We start from the raw sequence: 22,500 nt of genomic DNA, 5'->3' as shown, positions 1-22,500 counted from the left end.
TCTCCGATACCACTTTTTCCAGCACGAGGCTTATACCCAACACCTGCATATTCATTGCATTTGTAATTTAAAAAAAATAAATAAATTGGGTAGAGAACCCAAAATAATATGAATCAAATTAGTTGGCTTAAAGCTTCTGTTACTTTCACTGTTCATTCCATTGCTCTCATATTTTATCTTTCATTTACAGTTTTTCTTGATTGCTTAAACACTATAACCAGGCTTTTGAAAGAAAATTTCAAAACCATAATGCCATTTATCAAAAAACACACCCATTTCACTGAACTATAAACACTATTCCCCTGTTATGACACATAAGTCAGATTTGTTGAACTGTCACTTCAAAATTCTACACATGTTTGGGGAATTGGGTGAGATGTTATGGATTTGTGTTTACCGTTTTGAGAATACGAGGCATAGTTCAAGAAATGCGTTTAAGCAATCGAGAAAAACTAATAGCACAGTGAATATTCAGAGTTGGGCTCAACGCTAAGTATTTTTTTCTACTAGCCTGGTTGGGTCAGTGGTTTAAATATTTAGAAACCAGGGAAACATCACAATTTTCAGGTACGCACTGCATGAAAAGGGTCGAATCTGGTCATTTCTGGCCATGGTTAATTTACGTGTAATTTCAGGTTTTCCGGATGTATGCGTAAAAAAACCCTGAGCTAAGTTACACAGAACAGTACATTTCCAGAAATACCCAGATACTTGAGACGGACATATAGAATCTGTGAAATTTCATGGCCATTCATAGCTGAAACACTGATGGCGGTTAGGTGTGAAGACCTTTGATATGTTAATGACCCGTAGTTAAGGTGCTTGCTGTGTTCTCAGATGGAGGGACGGGGTGAGCCTGGGGAGTTTCACAAAACAGCCTCAAAATAGTTTCAGTAATACACTACTGAACTCTAACATAGCTAGCTTTAGCATTTTTGACAGAGCCATTAGAGAACATATCTATAGGCTAGATGTTTTTTAATCTGAAGGCATCCTCTCTCCACAACTTCATTCTTGTTTCCATATTATTCCACAGAAATGAAGACCTGGAGGAGAAGTATATCTAGCTGTATCTCTTAAAATAGTGAAATATACCCCCAAAAAGTCAATGTGTGTTATGACGTGTGTATCTTTCCCTGGCCAATAACAGTGGAAGTGTTCAATAGTTATGTTCAGTCAAAAATAGCAAATAGAATTTATATATTCTCATTTATAAATGAATTAGTGCTTGGCAACGATTATTCGCGATGAATTGCATCCAAAATAAAAGTTTGTGTTTACATAATATATGTGTGTGTACTGTGTATAATTATTTTGTATATATAAATACACACATACGCATGTATATATTTAAAGAAAATGTGGTATTTATATATAAAATATTTATATATAATATAAATTATGTATAAATATATATATATATATATATACACACACACAGTATATACATGCAAATATTTCTTAAATATATACATGCACATGTGTGTATTTATATATACAAAATAATTATACACAGTACACACACATATATTATGTAAACACAAACTTGTATTTTGGAAACGATTCATTGCGATTAATCTTTGCCCGGCACTAATATGAATATATTTATAAATTCATTTATATATTAATAATTATAAACTACATATAAATAAACACTCATACTTTCAAAATATATCTTATCATACTATCAAAATATATATTAAAAAAAGTGTCAAACAGCCCTGGTCTTCCATAAATGATCCCCTCCCACACACACACGCGCGCACACACACTGATCTCCGGCCGGTCACACTTTCAGACTGAAACACTAAGCCTGCACAGTTCTGAGGAGAATCCACTTCAACATCACGCACAAACCAGGTAAGACTGATTATCTATATAGTGTAAAATGAATATATTTAATGTTAACTATATTTATACAGTCTTTTTTTTCTCAGATGTTGTTTCCTCTTTTCCACAGTCTCCTAAACACAAGATCCACTCAACTCATCTTCTGAGATTATAAACAGTAACAGAAGTTCAGAAGGTTGTTGCAATCTTTTAATATCCCTTTTTTTTGCATTGTTTAACCAATCCAAATAAATATTCTGTTACTAAACATATCTGATGCCTTTCAGGTATCCTACCAGATTTATAATGAGGCTATGAGGGAGAAGTATTCATAGTTTCTTTCCGAAAAGGCCCAGCTGAAACACTCAAACAAGGTTGTGGCAAAAAAAAAAAAGAGGACAGAAATGGTGGAGCTCAATGTAAGATGAGGAAGATGCTGTTGATGTGGATTCATGCAGGAGCTGCAGTGATACATCATCTCATGTGTTATTATTTACTGCCTTTAAAAAAAAAAACATCTTTCATTCAAAGTAGATGTTGTATTTTTAAATGTTGTTTTCTGTTGAAATTGTGGTTTTTATGTTTTGGATACTATCTACTATTTTCCCTAATAAAGACAAACAATCAATTATTGGTTAAACTATATTTTTTTGGTCTGCCCACCTGACCTGCAACCAATCAAATCACTCACCTGTAAGGGTTTTGGGAGGGGTATATTTTAGAGAAAACCAATCAAAACATTCACCTTAAGGGTTTTGGGAGGGGTATATTTTAATTAAAACTAATGAAGTCACTTTGCTGTAAGGGTTTTGGGTGGGATAAATTTTAAGTTGACCAATGAAATGACTTTTGCGAAAAGTCTGTGGCCCAATACCTGTCTGGTTTAGGTGTGAAAATGTCTCCTGACAAAATCCTTGAGGAGATTACTTACAATGGCAACAAATGGCTGTAGCATAGTCCGAACTGATGTCATTACGGAAATATCTGGGCTGATTTGATATATACGGAGTACTTGTGGACATACAGGAGTTTACTAGTCCGGATACACCTCTTTTCATGCAGTGACAGAAATAAAAAAAAAGGAATCAAATGTAAAATAACACTGCATAGCATTAAATATAGATTAATCCTTACCAAAGTGGCAAAACTTATTCAGTCAAGAGCAGCGGGTGATTTTCTTTTTGTGTTTTGTTGTTAGATGAACATTAAGGACAAAGACAGCTGTAGGGTTATTAGGCTGCTGTCACTTTAAGAGCTGCATGTATCCAACATACTTGTTTTCTTTCTCAGTCTCAGCTGTTTACGTTCACTTAAGACATTAGCTTTCGTTTTATATCATGAATTGTATAAATGCATTTTCAGTTTTCAGTTTTTGCAATTGGTTCTCTTTCCTCATGTCATTTCACATCAAATACAGCTTAAAGCACATTGTATATTTTGGGACTGAATTTTTTCCGGAATATTCTGAAAACACAATATTTGATGATTTGTTTTACCCATAACTTTTAGCTGTATGGACTTTTATTAAATTTCCATTGAAGTTGTATTCATTATTCAATATTTTAAATGAATTTAAACAAGACAAACAATACATTTACCCTTAACTAGACTGCCTCCACAAGCTGAATTTAATCTAATCTAAATATATGGAAAAAATACTACATTTTAAAATAACCTGTGCTTTTTTATTCTTCTTGGATTTAAAAAACTTTTATATTAACCAATCTCTCGTGCATCATCCATGCAATAAGATACACTATGACTCATTTAACATTTACACTACTTTAAGATAACATGATCAAAACTGAAATAACACCAATGAAAGTATGGGAAGTAAGTAGTAAGAAATTAAAGCATAAGCAATTTATTGCTTAAAGCATAAGCAAAATGTGTATACAAAACTAATTTCAAGCAATTAGTCAGAAACATTTAGATCAACAGACTATATTGTAAATCAATCAAGCGTGTCCAAACTTTTGCCTGGTAGTGTATTCATTTGTCTCATATCCCAAAGTCAGGCTCACGTCTAGAAAACAAAAAGGGGAGTGTGCATGTGCATTTCTTCACACTTAGCTAGAGAACATGTGGCTATTGAAGCGTTATGGAGGTGTGTTTCACCAAAAAACAGGTAGAGAGCATGTGACAAAGTGTGGTCCTCAGATTGTTATCAGGGTGGCATTCCAAGAATAACAGGAATCACTTGACTATGCCTGGCCTTTGCAATCTGTCACTAGGACATTCCATTACTGATGACAAAAGGATATCACATGAATTTCTGTCAATCAAAGACAAGTCAACTCTTCACTTATGTACAGCTGATTCTACATTAAGATAACGAAAATGAAAAAGCAAATCCACACCTGTACAGAAGGGTGCAGCTCAAACCCTTTCAGATGTGCTGATGTTCTGGATCGCAGAAGCATAAGAAAAGAACATTCAATACTCTAACGCAATAAAAAAAACAAAAACATGTGTATCTAAAGTCATTTTTGCTTATTAGTATGGTTGAATTGGATCATCAAAGGTCTGCAGCAAAGACTTTGGTCAATAAAGTGAGATTCAATACATAAAGTATACTTGTGTTATTTAACATTTAATTATGGCAGGTTTGGATAATTTTCTGAATTTGCATTTCTGGTTTTATTTATTTTGAAGAATACTGAATCTGTTTTTGTGTACGTGAGATGAATAACTCACATTTAGTCTAGAACTACAATGATCATCATGTTTACAACGACTAATTACTATTTCTCCCGATTTCATTACTTATTTGAAAAAAGTAACACGTTACTATATTAGTTACTTGAAAAAAGTAATCTGAATAAATAATAAGTTGGGTGTCCACCTTAGAGATAGTCACCATATTTATCTCCATATTTGAAACCATTATATTTGAAAATTTGATATTAATCATATAATACAATTTCATTTAATTTTACTACTGTAAATCTATATTAAATGATTATATATATATATATATATATATATATATATATATATATACACACACACACACACACACACACACACACACACACACACACATACATACACAGTTATACAGTTTCACAGATAAAAAGGAATCACTAAAGGTAACTGTAGTCCATATCACATTATCACCAGATGTAGTTCATGTGACCAAGATATGAAAGTAAAAGCATCTTACAAAACCATCATAAGCAAAATTATAAACCATCCCATTATAAATCATCTCAATGACAAGCGGAGTGAGGTCAATTTGTCAAAAACACTCCCACAAACTGGGAAGAGAGTCTTAGCGGAAATAGACATGCTTTGATTAGGATCAGATCTTTATGATCTCACCTTGTGAGCAACCAAACGGTTTAGAGAATTACCTGGAATGACAAGCTATGAAGCGAACCGTCAAAGACAAACGAATTTCAGCTAGTCATACCGTCACAAAGACAATGACTTACTGATAGTCAGGCTGATAGTAACAGTGTGCAGTATACGTAATGTGCCACATGCCTGGGCATGTGAGGCCACGGACATAGATATTAAAAAAAGATGCAATTTCTAGACCTAAAAAAAAAAGCAGCTTACTTAAGTGTAATTAGGAGATTTGTATAAGCTGAAAGATAATGAAACCAAAAAAGTAGCCACCTGTATCTCTCTAGTGTTTTTGCAGTTCCTAGACCTTTCAAGATTAAATCTCTACTGTACACAAATGCTGGGAATACACAGGGAAGCTGATATAACACTCCATGTGTAGCAAAACCACTTGCAGAACATAAAAATTCAAATGTCCTCCGGCAAACTCAGAACTGGTATGACTATATGTCCAGTTTCCTGAGCTGTATCTTTAATTGCATGTGGACAAAAACAACCAATTAAAGGTGTAATTTGACCACAGATCTGTCCAAAAAAAAAAAAAAAACACTAGAAAATCTGCTACAGGCACTTTCACACAATGCTTTGAAACGCCCTTTTAAGAAAGGTGTCCTGCTACATGCCTGGTCTTAACCCCCTTTGAGGCTGATCATCCTGTCAAGCGTTTAGATGGGAACATTTGACCAATGTGCTTTTTTTTTGTTATTTTCTGCATAAAAAACAAGTTGTATAAACCTAACACACATTGCAAACATCGAACACTCTTGACAGCACCAACCAGTGAGTGTTGTGAGGAAGCAGGCGCTCCATGCGTGAATACCTTTCAAACGGTATTTGCTGTAGTGTGTGGCTGCATCACGAGATGTGTCAGCTGACACTCCACATGTCACAGTGGCATGTCGTTTATCAATTCAGGACCATCAATGTCACCCTCTCAGGACAATGATGACGTCTTTAACGCTCCATAAATTGAACTTGGGGCTCCTGTGTCAAATACATTGCAAAGCAACTTTGAGAGAAACAACAAAGAGAGGAAAAGCACATTTATCCAGCAGTCTTTAAAAATCACGGCACTCTATCTTCATTTCTCTCATCATGCAGCTGATTATTCTGCGCCAGAAAAACTGATATAGATCAGAATGCGTTTATTCTGACTGCCGTGCGCGTGGAAATAGTTTCATTCAAGATGCTCAAATATGTGCCAGCATCAAGTTTCAACGTCTCCAAATGTGTCACACACAGTAAATGTAGAGGTATGATGCATTTGAAATATTTGCAAATATTTGATAGGCAAATAGTCCAATAAGATACACCTGTACCAAAAAATCTAAAATTATGTCTGCACAATGAAGTTACAGCTCTATAATATATATATATATATAAAAAAAAAAAAAATTTATGACCATATCTGTTGAAACTTTGCGCTTTTCAGAAATAATAAATATGTATATTGTACGGAGCTGTAACTTCAGTGTGCAGACATCTTTTTTTTTTCTATTTATCGTTCTTTTTTTTCTTTTTTGTCTTACACCTGAGCCCAAATTGGGTTTAGAATATGCACACCTTTTTGTAATTTTCGACCCCAAAAAGTATTTAAACATTTAACCCACACTTAATGTTAGAATATCCCTGGAATCTGCAAACACACAATGCTACATATTTTCTTGAATTTTCTGAGTAGTTTTTGCATTGCCATTTAACCGAATGGTGTTTAACTATGGACTTTAATTAAACCTAACAAACTTCTTTTTGTGAAATGTTTTGCTTAAGTAGTGTGCCTGTGCTATCTTTTAAATAAATGCATGTTTTGATATTATATTATAGTCTGGTTTAAGTGTCCTAATACTTTTCATGGCCTCTCTGTATGTTGCATTTGTGCAGAAACAATGGATGTTCTTTCACAAGAAGCATTTTTATCTTTTGTAAACACTTTAGGGTCCAATTCTCACTATTAACTAGTTGCTTATTATTGGCTGTTTATAGTATTTATAAAGCACTTATTCTGCATTACCATATTGTACATCTCTTAATAAATACTACCCAATACTCAAATTAAACAACTACCTTACTAACTATTAAAAAGCAGTAATTAGGAGTTTATTAAGGCAAAATTCGTAGATAATAGTTAGTTAATAGTAAGAATTGGACCCTAAACTAAAGTGTGACCCATTTTTCCATACTTCACACTCCATTAACCCATGTTGAGCATTTTTAGAACATAAAGATGAAAAACAGGGTAATACTAAATAATGGTTTTATAGAGTTTAAATTGACAGTGCACTGAAATATTTTCTTATAATTCAAAAACTGTTCTGGACCCATGTTTACGGCATGTTAGGAGTAAAGCCTCTCAGCTTGGGTTATCTGTGACTTGTCCCAATAATCTCAACCAGTTTTCTAAGCAAAATGAATCCTGGATCAGCAGAAATGAAAAATCCAAGAAGTGTCATATGATAGTCTTGTGTCGTGCAATCAATTTCAGTTATGCAAAGTGTTAAAGCCTTGAGCAGGTTTGGCTGTGAGTCACATGTCATATCTTCTTTGTCTTTGTCTTCTTTCGTCCCTAAGGCAGATAAGACACATGAACAGATAGACACACCCATTCACACCTGTGTGGCTGTGAGTTCTGCAGTGCATAAATGTTTAGGAAAATAGAATGCTTTATGGAATCTATCCAATGTTTTATGATGAGAAATACATCTCAATGTATGAAAGATTTAAGATTTGTTCACACCAACAGCTAAATAAATTTTTGGTGGAGTGAACAAAAACTAAATTGCCTCTAAGAAGATAATGTTAGCATATACGGTACTGTTCAAAGATTTTTTGGTTTTGAAAAAAGGTCTCTTCTGCTCGCCAATTATGCATTTATTTGATCAAAAATCAAGTAAAAATATTGTGAAATATTGTTACAATTTAAAATAACTGTTTTCTATTTTAATATATTTTAAAATGTAATTTATTCCTGTGTTGGTAAAGCTGAATTTCCAGAATTATTACTCCAGTCTTCAGTGTCACATGATCCTTCAGAAATCATTCTAATATGATGATTTGATGCTCAAAAAACATTTCTCATTATTAATGATGTAAACAGTTGAGCTGCTTAATATTTTTAAGGAAACCAAATGTATTTTTTTTAGGATTCTTTGATGAATAGAAAGTTCGAAAGAACTTTTACAGCATTTATTTGAAATATAAATATTTTGTGAGATTATAATTGACTTTACTGTCACTTTTGATACATTTTAATGTCTCCTGATTCATTTGAAAAAAAAAAAAAGTACTCAAATTGTTATCAATAATTATTACATTTATTTACAGTATTTTCATACAATAAACAGCAAATGTACAGACTTATATAAGATCACATTTGTCATCTGCAAAAAAATAATTTATTTGTTATTTAAACATCGGGATGTCACCCAAAAAAACATTTGGAACACCACATTACACAGAATTTAATATATAAAATCAAATATTCTTAATTATAATCTATTCTTATTAATAATACTCATTCAGAATGCTTTTTTTCAACTGTGGCACACAAATTAAAAAAATAAATCCTTTGCTTTGGCCTCATCTTAAAATATCTGCACTGTAAGCATGTGTGTGTGTGTGTGTGCGTTACCGACTTAAAGCACACAGATCTGCCTTTAGTTTGCGAAATGAGGGTCGTTTTCTTGGATCATACTGCCAGCACTGACACATGAGGGCATAGATTTCATCCGGACAGTTATTTGGGGCCGGCATACGATATCCTATAAACAAAAACAAGACATAAAAAAAGATTTAAACAACACTTGCTTTGCAAACAGGCAATAAGCCAGAGTTTGGTGTGTGTGGTACAGTATGTGTGTATGTGAAGTACCTCTCTCCACCTCGTCTCTGGTCTGTTGGTTATTCATGTTTTTTGGTATGGTATACGGTGTGACTCCTCTGGAGAACGTCTCCCACAGCAGCACTCCAAAACTCCACACATCACTCTCAGTGGTGTATCGCCCTGATGAAACAACAGAGGGCAGCGTTGAGACATAAAACCCTCAATCGTGACCAGTCAAACATAATGCAGTGTCCTTTGGGATTCTCTGTTGCTACGGGTACAGACTGATCCCCCTTAACTTAGCATAAATACTTAAGAAACAGAACTAAAGCAGCACACATAGTGTCTAACATCTGTTTTGGTTCTTTTTTAATGAAGGTGACCAGATTTCTCATGGTGGAATTCAAAACGTGATGGACAGGCATCTTTTTTTTTTTCTCACAACTTGCTGCGCATTATAACTTGATAAACTCTTTTAAAATATATTTGTTAAATGTACACACATGCTTTTTTGACATTGCATTTGACTTGATCTCCTCCATGCTCTTTAATATCCCTTTATCCCAATTAAGGAAAGAAGAAATAGGGAACAAAACATAGTAAGTCGGGACACAAAAAAGAGAGCTGAAATACGGGACTATCCCAGGCAAAACGGGATGTCTGGTCACCCTATTTTTAATGGATCAATCTATTGGCAATGTTTGTTTAGAGGAGCTATTATACAAAGTCTTGATTTAGTTTTTGGGGTCTAGTAGAGTAGGTTTTCATGCTTGAACGTTCAAAAAACGTATGATTTTTCACTTATTTTACATTGTTGCAGCACTTCTCTTCCCATTAGTCAGTAACACTCTGTTTAGTTCCGGTTTCTATGAATCCCCTCTTTCCGAAAAAAGTGCAATGTGCTCTGATTGGTCGTCTGGACCAGTGTGTTGTGATTTGTCAACTGCTTCAGAAATGCGTGTTTCCATAACCCAGAGCTTTAACAGACTACAAACTTGGGAGAAACCCAACTGAGCCTGGTTTCTCCCAAGGTTTTGTTCTCCATTCTGTTACCTGATGTTTGGGTTCCTTGCCACTGTCGTGCTTAGTTGTGGAAACTTAATATTCAACAATATTATCGATCTGACTTACTGACGACGTTGAATGAGAACTGAACTGAGCTGGACGATGACATCATTTTTTTGCAGAACTGCTTTATAGATAAAATTAACTTATCTTTACAACGGAAGTGAATCAACACTGAACTGACTTCAGCAGAACAACAGCCGAAATGCATAATTTTCCTGTTATCACTGTAAAGCTGCTTTGAAACAATCTGCATTGTATAAAGCTCTCTATAAATAAAGGTGACTAGACTTTCATTCTATCAATCATTCATTTGAAAGTCACGTCTCTAGTATCTGTAAAACCGCATTTTTCCATCTTAAAAATATATCTAAATTACGTCATATGCTCTCATTGACAAATGCGGAACAATTAGTTCATGTATTCATGACATCAAGGCTAGATTATTGTAATGCTCTACTGGGTGGTTGCTCTGCACGCTTAATAAACAAACTACAGCTAGTTCAAAACGCAACAGCTCGAGTTCTTACCAGAACCAGGAAGTATGACCATATCAGCCCGGTTCTGTCAAAACTGCATTGGCTCCCTATTAAACATCGCATCAAGTTTAAAATATTGCTGATTACTTACAAAGCACTAAATGGTTTAGCTCCACAGTACTTGAGCGAGCTCTTAACGCATTATAGTCCTTCACGTCTATTGCGATCTCAAAATTCCGGCCAGTGGATAATACCTAGAATATCAAAATCGACTGCTGGCGGTAGATCCTTTTCCTATTTAGCACCAAAACTTTGGAACAGTCTCCCTAACATTGTCCGGGAAGCAGACACACTCTTGTCAGTTCAAAGCTAGACTAAAAACACATCTCTTTGACCTAGCATTCACATAATACACTATAGACTTCTATAATTCAATGTTAGGCTGCATAGATTAGGTCAGCCGGAACCGGGAACACTTCCCATTAATGCTGATGTACTCGTTACATCATGAGAAGAATGGCATCTACGCTAATTTTAGTGTCTTTGTTTATCCCGAGGTTTTCCCGCAGCCTGCCGGATCCAGATCTGATGAAGGACCTTCGCCTGGACCCGATGACAACGCAGTGCCTAAGTGCCAACTAGTCTCGCCCTATAATCCATCGCGCTCTTTAAGATCACTAAATTCAAGGCTTTTGGTCATACCTAGGATATCCAGAACCACCAAAGGAGGGAGAGCATTTTCACATTTGGCTCCAAAACTCTGGAATAGTCTTCCTGATACTGTTCGTTGCTCAGACTCGCTCTCCCAGTTTAAAACTAGATTAAAGTCGCATCTCTTCAGCCAGGCATTCATATAATCCTACAGTTCAAACTACAATCCGGCCTCTAGCTCATAAATGTCAGAGGAGAACTGGCCCCCGACTGAGCCTGGGTTCTCCCAAGGTTTTTTTTCTCCATTAGGTCACCTGATGGAGTTTTAGGACACCATTAGGTCACTTGGAGTTTTTCGGTTCCTTGCCACTGTTGCCTTTGGCTTGCTCAGTTGGGGATATTTTGGGGATATTTAATTTAATTTTATCAATCAATAAATTCCTCTTGAAACAAACTTTGTTGTATTATTTAAATTTAATACTGTGAAGCTGCTTTGATACAATCTGTATTGTGAAAAGCGCTATACAAATAAACTTGACTTGACTTGACTTGACTATGGAGGATCCCTTTACCACTCTACAGATAAAGCGTCGTCGGGAAACTCAATTCGCGTATCTACCCCGAATTGATAAAATAAAATAAAATTCTGTATCAAATTTATAAGAAAACGCCAGTACTTTGATTAGGCTTGGTTTGTAGGGAATTTCAAACCTGCGCACATATATTCAAATGCACATAACTATAGAACCAATTCTTAATGCGCATGTGAACGCCATCAGCGTTTCTCACAGGTTTGCGTTTAAAGTCTGTGTAGAGAGAATGGTGTCGTCTTAGCGGCCCCTAATTTAATAACAAATGATCGTTGCGACAGAAGCGAATCAATCAAAACTAACTTTAGCTGGAAATAACTTTATTAAAGAGCCGCTATAAAGCCAAAACAATCTTACCTTAAATGATACGTTTATCTCTGTAAAGCTGCTTTGAAACAATCTACATTGTTAAAAGCGCTATATAAATGAAGATGACTTGACTTGACTACAGACGCAACTCAACCAGGCCTCTAATTATTTAAATGAGGAACATTGTGATGTGTACGTTCCCTGAAGAAAACTCCAGACTAATCGAGGCGTTTCAGGAAGTTCAGACACAGTGCGCACTGATATTGAAAATATCTCCCTACAGCAACACTACACACTACAGAAATGTAATAAAGCATAATAGGCTCCTTTAAGTGATTGTTGGTACCATAATTGAGGGCCTCTGGTGCCGTCCATTTGACTGGGATCTGCTTCATTCCTCCTGTAGCAGAATAAACACCATCCTGCTCCTCACGTGACATACCAAAATCACTGATCTTCACCACGCTCTCCTCTCCCACAAGACAGTTGCGGGCAGCCAGATCTCTACAGAGAGAGACAGGGAAAATTGGGATTTATTGTAGGTTGCTCTGAAAAAAAGGAAAGCATAGTGTAGAGAGAGAGCAACCAGAGCACACTAGAAAAAAAGTATAAGAATGACAGACAGAGAAACACAGAATGCATTGGCTCTATTAAAACTAAATCCTTCCGAGAGACACTGAGCTGTTTGACACAGCATGAGGGAAACAGGCACTATCAGATTTCCTCTCAGTCTCATTATCCCAGAATCTTCCCATTGGGCATTGCTTGCAAACCACTGGTAAAAAGACTTAACCATAATAGAGAAATACCTAGAGTCTACTTATTCGATTCAATAAAAAACAGCTGTGAGCTCTTTATGAGGTCTGCTAGTGCTTTATGGATCTACTATAGTTTTTCAGCATTGAGACTAGGATCTTATGCAGTATATCACTATATTTCATTGTCTTTCTATTTCATTTTCAAACTCTCACCGATGAATGCACTTCTTGTTTTCCAGGTACGCCATGCCAGATGCAACATTTTCTGCCATTCTGATCAACATGTTGGGCTTCAAGTTGTGGCCCTCTGTGCGCAAAAAGGTTAGAAAGTCCCCTCCTGTCAGAAGAATACGCCATCAAGAGACTTGAACATTTTAAAGTAATAGTTCATCATTTATTCAATGATTTAATACTTTTAATAATTAAAAACATATATTAATTTAATAATAATAAACGAGCAAATAAACTTTTGTTCTTCAAAAAAAAATCTATCATCTAGATTAAGAGGATTTGCAATATAAGACATGAGACGTGTGAACTATGTTTATGGTGCTTTTTGCCATTTTTTAAGCTTAACAATATAAATCATGATTTACTTTCACTGTTACACTGCTAAACATCTTTTGTGTTTTGTGATAGAATGAGAGTCATACAGCTTTGGAACAACTTGAGGGAAGTAAATTATGGCAGAATTCTCATTTTTGGGTGCACTGTCCCTTTAAATGATTTGAATGAAAGGTTTAGACGTACCTTGAACTAGCTCCATGATGATATATATTGGCTGTTTTTGAGTGCAGACGCCGATTAGCTTCACTATGTTTGGGTGGTCGTACTGTTTTAGGATCCTGAGACAGAAATGGAGATAAGTTAGTTAAATGAGTGTATGTGTGAGTACACACGGTATGTGTGTGTGTTAATCAGTGTATCTACAAACCGGGCCTCCATTAGGAACTTGCTCTTATGTTCTACAGGCAGATTCTCTCGGCAGGCTTTCACAGCGACTGGTGTATTGTCTGAACGCAGACGGCCACTGAACACCTCACCAAAGTTGCCCTAATATCATCCAAAAGGTTACAAGAAGCAACATCTTTAATAAAAAACTAGTTCGACCAGTTATCTTTACTGAAATTTCAATCCTTTTATATAACACAGAAGATATCCGGGCTTACCCGACCAATGCTCTGTCCAAGGATGACATCGTCATGCTCCAAGACCCACTTATCCTAAAAACACCCCCACAAAAACTGTATTAATCGATGCAAACATAATAATGACTGGTCAATCACAGCACTCAGCAGCAGAGTGGTCGACTGATAATAATATTAATGGCCAATGCCCATATCTAGATATCTATAATGCCCGTTCTCTTAGAAGAAACTTCAAATATAAAGTTCAACTATAAACTTTTAACTTTTGAAAATGTTAAAAGTTAATCTTCCAAATTCTATAAACGTCCCTTTGTCATTTGATGTTAAATGTTCTTTAAAAATATTTGCGTAAAAAAGGTTACTTTGTGACAAAAAGGTGTACATTTATGAACTTTTTTCAAGGTGAACCTTAAAGGACAAATAAACAAACAAACAATAAATAAATAAATCCTTATTATTAAATAAATGTAATAATTTAACAGTTTAGTATTTTTATTATTATTATTAATAAGTTGGCTTGCCAACATACTGATATTGTACTTAAGCTTATTATTATTATTCTTAGCCAAAATTTCTCCACGCTACTCCTCCGAAACTGTTCAAGCTACAACCACTAAACTCAGACTAAACCTTCAAACTGTTCTGACTCGAGTTGCTTTATCTATTTAGACTGATCCGACTTGCTGTTTTCCTAAAATTGCTGATAAAAACTTGGAAAAATCCCATAGACTTTCATTGCGGAATGTTCAAATTGAGCCAAGACTATTTAAACTTCAACTGTATAAATTCAAATTATGACAGTTGGAGAGGCTCATTAGACTCCATCAGCTGCCATTCTATGTACTATTTCTAATTAATTGAGACTCATTTAAGCTTTCTTTTTCTTTCTTTCTTTCTTTCTTTCTTTCTTTCTTTCTTTCTTTCTTTCTTTCTTTCTTTCTTTCTTTCTTTCTTTCTTTCTTTCTTTCTTTCTCTCTCTCGCTCTCTTTTTCTTTCTTTCTTTCTTTCTTTCTTTCTTTCTTTCTTTCTTTCTTTCTTTCTTTCTTTCTAACTCCAAACTAAATTCAAATTTTGACAGTTGGAGAGGCTCATTAGACTCCATCAGCTGCCATTCTATGTACTATTTCTAACCAATCAAGACTCATTTAAGCTTCCATTCTATCTAATATTTCTAAACTGAAAACCTTCAAACTTCTACAAACTTTTAAAACTACTAAACTAAAACTTAAACTAATTAAAACTGAAAACATTCAAACTTTTAAAACTACTAAACTAAAACTTAAACTAATTAAAACTAAAAACTTCAAACTTCAAGCTTTTAAAAATTCTTCAAACTTTCTGGCAAGGCTTTTTTCATGCCAACTTAAAGTTTGTCTATGTAAACCTTTTCATGTAATTATTATTGATGTATTACATATTTGAATAATTTAACAGTTTAACAACGTAATCTTAATGTCATTATTAATTTATTTCTAACTAAAACTACTATTTTTGGATTTTGAGCTATGTTTTTTTTTCTAATAATATTTTATTATATTATTATTTTATTTATTATAATATAATTTGCAAATATTCATAAAATCCCTAAATTTTGAAAATAGTTTATGTATAGTTGTGAACAGGAACAGGCCTAGGTCAATTGTAGAGACCACTGGTGCCCATGCAGTTTAGTACATTCTGAAGTGGACAGGGAAAAGGGAAGCTCTAATTTGGCCAAAGAGGAACTGATATCACAAAAAAAAAGAAAAGAAAAAAGAATAACCTTGGCCAATAGATATCAACCTGTCACTACTCAGCAGTAATATGTATAGTACTTGTGAGACTGGTTTGGGATCAGCGACAAACCTTGAGGATGGGTCTCTTCAGCACAATCTCTGTCCTCTTTGTGACGTTTTGATTGGAGCTGAGGAGATGATTCATTAGCAGTGGTACAGAGGCGAAGCCCTCACCGTCAAGACGATACACACCCTAAATACACACATAAACATGCCATCATCATATAAATGACACCTAACCACTGCACACTGTGAACTGGAACAAAAAAGCACGGTACACACTTTATTTTAAGGTGTCATTGTTACAGAGTAATTATATATTTAAGTACTGAGTAATATTAAGCAACTACATGTACTTACTATAGGGTCAGGGTAGGATTAGGATTTGGTTTAGGGTTAGTTGCATGTAATTATGCTTAATTTACTGTTATTACTATGGTAAGTACATGTAACATATGTAACAAGGACACTGTAAAATAACGTGTTACCAAAAAAAAACTATAAAACACTCACTTCTGTACTCTGAATAAGGAAGTGCCGGCACTGGCCTCCCCAGTGCACAGACAACACGTATTCTTGTTTTCCCTGGCTTTCTCTAACCAGGAAGTCCCCATCATTCTTCAGCAGTTCCTGAACCTCCAGACGGGGGATGGCACCATGATACCAGCCCTGCTGGGACAAGGGCTTCTCTATCTCGGGCACCGGCGTCAGAGCGGGGGGAACCTGGTGAGATGTATAAAACACGCTACTCTACAGAAAGTTGTAGATACAACAATGAGCAGTGAGCAGGGAGGAGGCGAGAGAGAAAGACGGCCACCAAACAAAACACCACTAACCATGTACTTGGGCTTGAACAAGCTGCTGAGATGGTTCACGATTACGTCTATGTTGAGGTGCTTATGGTCTTTGTCACGCTCCTGCATGAAAACAACATGACAAATAACACAACGGCATGATAAACGAAATAGTACTTTTGTTAAAAGTTCCTGCACTTGTGGAGTTATTCGAGTTATAACAGTGGAGTTATTCGTTGAACTCTGACGTCTTTGATTGCTGTATTTAATTATAGAATAAATTATGATTATTTATGTGCATGCGTGTTTGAATTTTTTAAACATGAAAATAAACCTTCTTGTATTCTAAACTAAATAAATTCACATAATTTATTTCCCCCCAAGCGCATATGCTTGAAATATTTTTTATTTTAAGCAAAACATATCTGTTTGGAGAACGTACAGTTAAATCGGGAGGTCAAACAAAAATGAAAATGATTTACAATTCATGTCTCAGTCTTCTGATATATGTTAGAGAAACAACCATATTCAGAAAGGTCAACCAGCAGCATGTGAGTACCAGGAGTTCAGAGTCAACAAAGGTTGTGCAATTCTCATACTTACAAAACCAATGTAAAAACACAGCATGACTGGATATTTTACTGTACATCATTATGGTGCTGCATTTTACAGCTCTGAAGAAGCCACTAGATTCTTTACAGGGGCCATATTGTGATTTTATTTCAGTCAAGTTATAATGTTCTATCGTTATAAAAGTTTTTCTGCAATAATTTAGTTTGTTATGACCATTTCTCCTTATCCCTTATAAATACATGGGACATTTTTGCTCCTGTGCCTTTAAGACTTCTGTAAAACACCCTCTTCTGCAAGTTTGACTAATTTCCCAACATTTTACTCTTATCATTATTTACTCTGGGTTTTAAAAATATTACTAGGTATCTATTCTACTTCCTTCTACCTTGACTAAATAGACCAAGCCAACAGGTGTCAAGTCAAGTCACCTTTATTTATATAGCGCTTTATTCAATACAGATTGTTTCAAAGCAGCTTTACAGTGATAACATATACAGTGAAAAGAATTCAATTCTGTTGTAAAGCTGCTCTAAAAAAAAGGCAATAGAGCCATTATTTACCTGAAGGTAGTTCACTGTTGATTCAGTTCAGATCAAAAATTGTAAACAAACATGAAAACATGCATGATCTTGTGTTGACCTGACGTCAAAAAGTTGCAGATTTGTTTAAACAAATAGTCTTTCTTCACTGGTTCTTCACAAACGTTTTTGGTCGCGCCCCCCTTTAAACCTTTAAAAAAATCATTTTTTTCTGCTGATCTCCCATGCCCCCCCTGCAGTAACCTTGGCCCCCCCTTGGGGGGCGCGCCCCACACTTTGAGAACCACTTTAAAGATTATGTAAAAAACTGAAGCTCTCAGGACAGATTTATTGAGATGAGAGTGGACTCACTGAGTTGCTGGAGGTGACAGACATCCGATCATCATCCAGGCCAACAGGTGCGACCTCATTATTGCCCAGAGACTGAAGTTTATCGGAAAGAACTCTCCGCTGGGCCTCCAGACGAGCGCGAGCCACCATGGACAGAACTACCTGCTGTCTGCTGTCCTCCAGAGCATTACGCTTACTGAACTGATACACCCTAAAAAACAACAACAGAGGAGGACAAGCTCACATTAATACACTTTTTTGGGGAGAATTTAGTGAAATCTAAATGTTCTTATTGTTTCAAAATGATTTGGTTAGATTCGTTTTGATTCAGTTCCTTTTATTGCCACTGTCGAAGCACAAGAAGACTAGTTGATATACTATATATTGCAGAATGCTTCCATTAAAGGTGCAGTAAGCAATTTCTGAGAAAAGCTGTTGAAAGTGCTGTTTAATGTATTAATACGAGTGTGGATTTTTTTCTACAATATTCACTCATGACAGTAAAATAGGGCATTCTAAGTCAATCTACCACAGTATTTCCTCTCTCAATCAGTAGAAAATATGGTTAACACCCAGTCATGCTTAAAAAAACAAAACAAAAAAAAACGTCATGTGTAAATGTAATGTGTGTCTGTGTCATTTTTATTTTAGTCCACAGATGACGTTGTGAGGGATTTCCCAAATCCTCAAAAGAGGAGTGACATCAGCTTGGATTTCTATTATATAATCTTCAATGGCGGTTCTCTCTCTTTGTTGAATCTTCAAGGTGGATCTTCACGCCTCTCTCCTCTTTGCTGGAGTAATCTATTGTGGTGTATTGTAATGGATTTTGGTGTTTTTGTTGACCGTTTGGAGTATATTTACATTTAATGTTCTTTAATTTAATCTCTTATCAGTAACAGGTAATGGACCTATTTTTCAGTTCATGTTTTAATTATTTAGAAAGTTCAGCGAGGGAAGCAGAGGTGTACTGCGTACTGTGGTGTGTTTGGAGAGCTCACAGACTCACCTCTGGCCTATGTTTGCAGAGCCTTCCTCATTCTGCAGATCCAACTCCAGCTGGTTGACAGTGGCCTGCTGGGAACCAAGAGTACTAGAAAGAAACAAGAGCTCCTCCTCCACAGCGGTGAGCCTTGGAGGAGAGAAAATATGAGAAGCCACAACAGCGCAAAATGAGTTGTGATGCGATAGAAGACAGCCAAAATGCTGAGGGCCAGAAATACTGAGTTACACATTATATAACATTCTGTAAATATGTGTGTGAATCATGGAACATGACTATATGTGCTTGCATACTATTTGCATACTACTGTTGAAAAGTTTGAGGTCAGTACGATTTTTGAAAGAAGTCTCTTATGTTCAGTATGCATTTATTTACTCAAAAATACAATAAAAACTAAAAATTTGAAATTTTAAAATCCTTCTGTTTTCTATTTGAATATATTTCAAAATGTAACTTGTTCCTGTGATGCAAAGCTGAATTTTCAGCAGCATTTCTCCAGTCTTCAGTGTCACATGATCCTTCAGAAATAATTCTAATATGCTGATTTGCTGCCCAAGAAACATTTTATCATCAATGTTGAAAACAGTTCTGCTGCTTTACATTTTTGTGAAAACCATGATGCATCTTTGATGAATAGAAAGTTCAACAGATCAACAGATATTTTGGTCAAATAAAAGTATTTGTTGTCTCTTTTGATCAACTGAATGCATCCTTGCTGAATGAAAGTATAATTTCTTTTTTTTTATTTTGAATAACTGACCCTAACCTTTTGGTATTGTATATATAACATTACTTTTCTTGCATTTCAGTATTTAGATGATCTCATGATGATCTCAGCATGGTTTTGTGGTTTCTGCATGAACACATTGTGAATTACTAAATGTGTGTTAAGAAAAAAAAAGTGTTATGGAAAGAAAAAACAGTTAAACGTTTTAACAATATAACAGTTGAACATTGTTGTAGAAATCGGCATAATGGGTCGAAATGTTCTGCTTAAAGAGTTGATTTGAATGTGTAAGTAATTGGAAAAAACAATTATCTGGTTCTAATAAGCTTAAGATGGTGCCTTAAGGCCAAAATGCATGCGCGCGCACACTCACACACATGCACACGCACGCACGCACGCACGCACGCACGCACGCACGCACGCACGCACGCACGCACACACGCGCGCACACACGCGCGCACACACACACACACACACATCAAAAAAGATTGTTCCAGAAATTCACATGAGTTTCAGAAACAAAAACAAGGCTCCTGTGGGTAATTTCACTTCTGTCTTTCTATGGCATATGTGCATTCACTTGCACTACTATGGTACATAGCGATGTAAAGAAAGAATAAACTCACCGATGCTGGATTCCCTCTACTGTGAGCTCATTGAGCTGCAGATCTTCAGGCATTAGACCTTCAGCATCCTCCAACAAACTGCTGTCAAACTCCACACATGCAGGAATCTCTCCTCTTGACCTGCACAGAAACATACATACATGTGCATGCAGAAAGATATAGACAGACAGCACCCCAACTATCCTTTCAAAGGACATTTGTGATGCATTCCAAATGCATTGTATAAAGCAGAATATTTAACAGGAAATAATGCAGGGAAGGACTTTATCAATCATGATTTGATTGGACTGTAAAAACTGGGCTATGATGTTATTAGTTATATTATGTTGCCTCGCCCACATGGCCTCAGTTAATATTTGGTTGTTTATGCAAGAAAAACATTTTCATTCTATATTGACAGACATTTAGCATTGTGACACTTTTTTGGTCACATTTATTCACAGACAACTTATTTATTTATGACTGTATGAAAATATTTAATTACAATATAATAGCTGTTTTGCCAGTGACCATTTATTTTTGGAGGAAAAGCTTGAAATTGACTTATTTTATGTTATTTATAGTAGCCTTCCACTTTCACATAGCTCATGCACCAGCAAGGTACTTCCTATTAAAAGGCCTGAGATTGTGAGCAACTGTTTGATCTCAGCTTTTTTTCTTTATAATAATAATCACTGATGAATCATGCACAATAAGACCTGGAAAATTTCTTATGAAAGTAAACAGGATCCATTTTGATTTCATGTCGACTTCACGAGACGAGAAGCAAATGTGCGCAACATCCTTTGTTCTTCTGGTCTAGTTTCCCATTGCATTCCACAAAAACTGGGAACAAAAGGGAATGTTAATGTACCTGTTCTGCTGAATGAAGCTCTCGTACTCTTTGTGAGGCTGGATGGCCTTCAGGGCGTTGGCCATTTCAGTGTGAACACTCACCACCTCATCATGAAGCAAATTAGACAGATCAAAATATTCCTGCAGAATCTCCTTCCTAAAAAAAAAAAAAGTAAGCCACACTAGTCATATGTGTTTTAACGCACAAGACGCTCAGCAAAACTACTTCTTCTTTCAACTAACTGTAACTATGTGAGTAACGACTGTTAACATTGCTTGTGAGAACTGAACAGGATGACATATCATCCATTAAAAAAGCAGAAGTCTATAACTGTCACTGTGCTGTGTTTCTTAAAATAAGGCAACGAGTTCATAGTCTTAATTTCACTTTTATGCTTCGGGGTGCAACTACCACAGACGGTTCACCACTGCACAAGCTAGCAGTTATATTCAGTTATGAAATACATGAATCAAATGTCTAAATCTCTACTTAACATCTGACAAGAAACGTCTAAGAGACATATTGCAGATGAGCAAACAGTCTAAAAAATCATCTTGCAGATGTAAATGCAGACATCAAATAGATGTCTCTGTAATGTACGTGTGCTATCAGTGAGCAAACTAAAATTTTTACTTTTAAGAGTAAGACTTTTTGTCAACCTAACAACAAACAGAGCAGCACATAATGGAGTGCAGCAGAGCAGCATCAAGAATATCAAAAATTGGGGGGTAATTTGGCTATTTCTAATTTTATGGGGGTGCTTACAGCCCCATATATTATATCTTCTACATTTCATACATTTATATATCATATCTTCAAAGTTTAAGATACATTAACAATGAACGACTGCTTTACAAAAAGTTAAAAACATATCTTAGGCCTACCTAATGCAGAAGAAGCCACTTCTTTTTCAGAGTTGCGTAGATGTTGATAGTTGAAGAGTCAGAGTTAGAGCCCCCCACTCCTTTAATTGTGGGTTTATTAAAAAAAAAAACTTTGAATATACATTTTGTTTAGTTAGCCTGCTATTTAGCATAAGCGCTAAAAAACGTGGGAACAGAACGAGAAGAGTGTATTCGTGTACCGCAATACTTGACTCGCGAGTTGTGAGAGAATCGGTCTGCTTGGTTTTTTATTATAGTATTTAAAAAGAATCTAACCTAAGCTTACTAATTCTAACCACTGAAATACCCTAATACACCCTAATCACCTAATAACCCATGTTAAAGGACTGATTTCCCTGTTTAACATTATAGTGCTGGTGTTATTGATGTTCACTCACAGAATAAGCACCATC

The 22,500-nt window shown here is 35.6% G+C and overlaps 1 protein-coding gene across 2 annotated transcripts in view; it reads right to left on the bottom strand.

Annotated features, from left to right (window-relative positions):
* Nucleotides 1-8,470: 8,470 nt before the first annotated feature.
* Nucleotides 8,471-22,500, bottom strand: part of fes (FES proto-oncogene, tyrosine kinase) — a 21,301-nt gene continuing 7,271 nt past the window's right edge. Inside the window, exons 6-20 of one of the 2 annotated variants that reach the window (XM_082157479.1) lie at nt 22,486-22,500; nt 21,222-21,359; nt 20,369-20,488; nt 19,022-19,144; nt 18,034-18,223; nt 16,613-16,693; nt 16,290-16,526; nt 15,847-15,969; nt 14,023-14,076; nt 13,788-13,906; nt 13,604-13,698; nt 13,067-13,190; nt 12,442-12,599; nt 9,050-9,181; nt 8,471-8,939 (exon numbers count right to left, since the gene is read on the bottom strand). The exon at nt 22,486-22,500 is cut by the window's right edge and continues 169 nt beyond it. In XM_082157479.1, coding sequence (XP_082013605.1) covers nt 8,806-8,939; nt 9,050-9,181; nt 12,442-12,599; nt 13,067-13,190; nt 13,604-13,698; nt 13,788-13,906; nt 14,023-14,076; nt 15,847-15,969; nt 16,290-16,526; nt 16,613-16,693; nt 18,034-18,223; nt 19,022-19,144; nt 20,369-20,488; nt 21,222-21,359; nt 22,486-22,500 — 1,843 coding nt within the window. In that variant the 3' untranslated portion in view covers nt 8,471-8,805. The remainder of the gene's footprint in view (nt 8,940-9,049; nt 9,182-12,441; nt 12,600-13,066; nt 13,191-13,603; nt 13,699-13,787; nt 13,907-14,022; nt 14,077-15,846; nt 15,970-16,289; nt 16,527-16,612; nt 16,694-18,033; nt 18,224-19,021; nt 19,145-20,368; nt 20,489-21,221; nt 21,360-22,485) is intronic. The other variant, XM_082157480.1, reaches the window with a different exon arrangement.

Source organism: Leuciscus leuciscus, assembly GCF_965113295.1.
Source record: "Leuciscus leuciscus genome assembly, chromosome: 2".
Classification (NCBI taxonomy): domain Eukaryota; kingdom Metazoa; phylum Chordata; class Actinopteri; order Cypriniformes; family Leuciscidae; genus Leuciscus; species Leuciscus leuciscus.
This window is presented reverse-complemented; position numbering and strand designations above follow the sequence as displayed.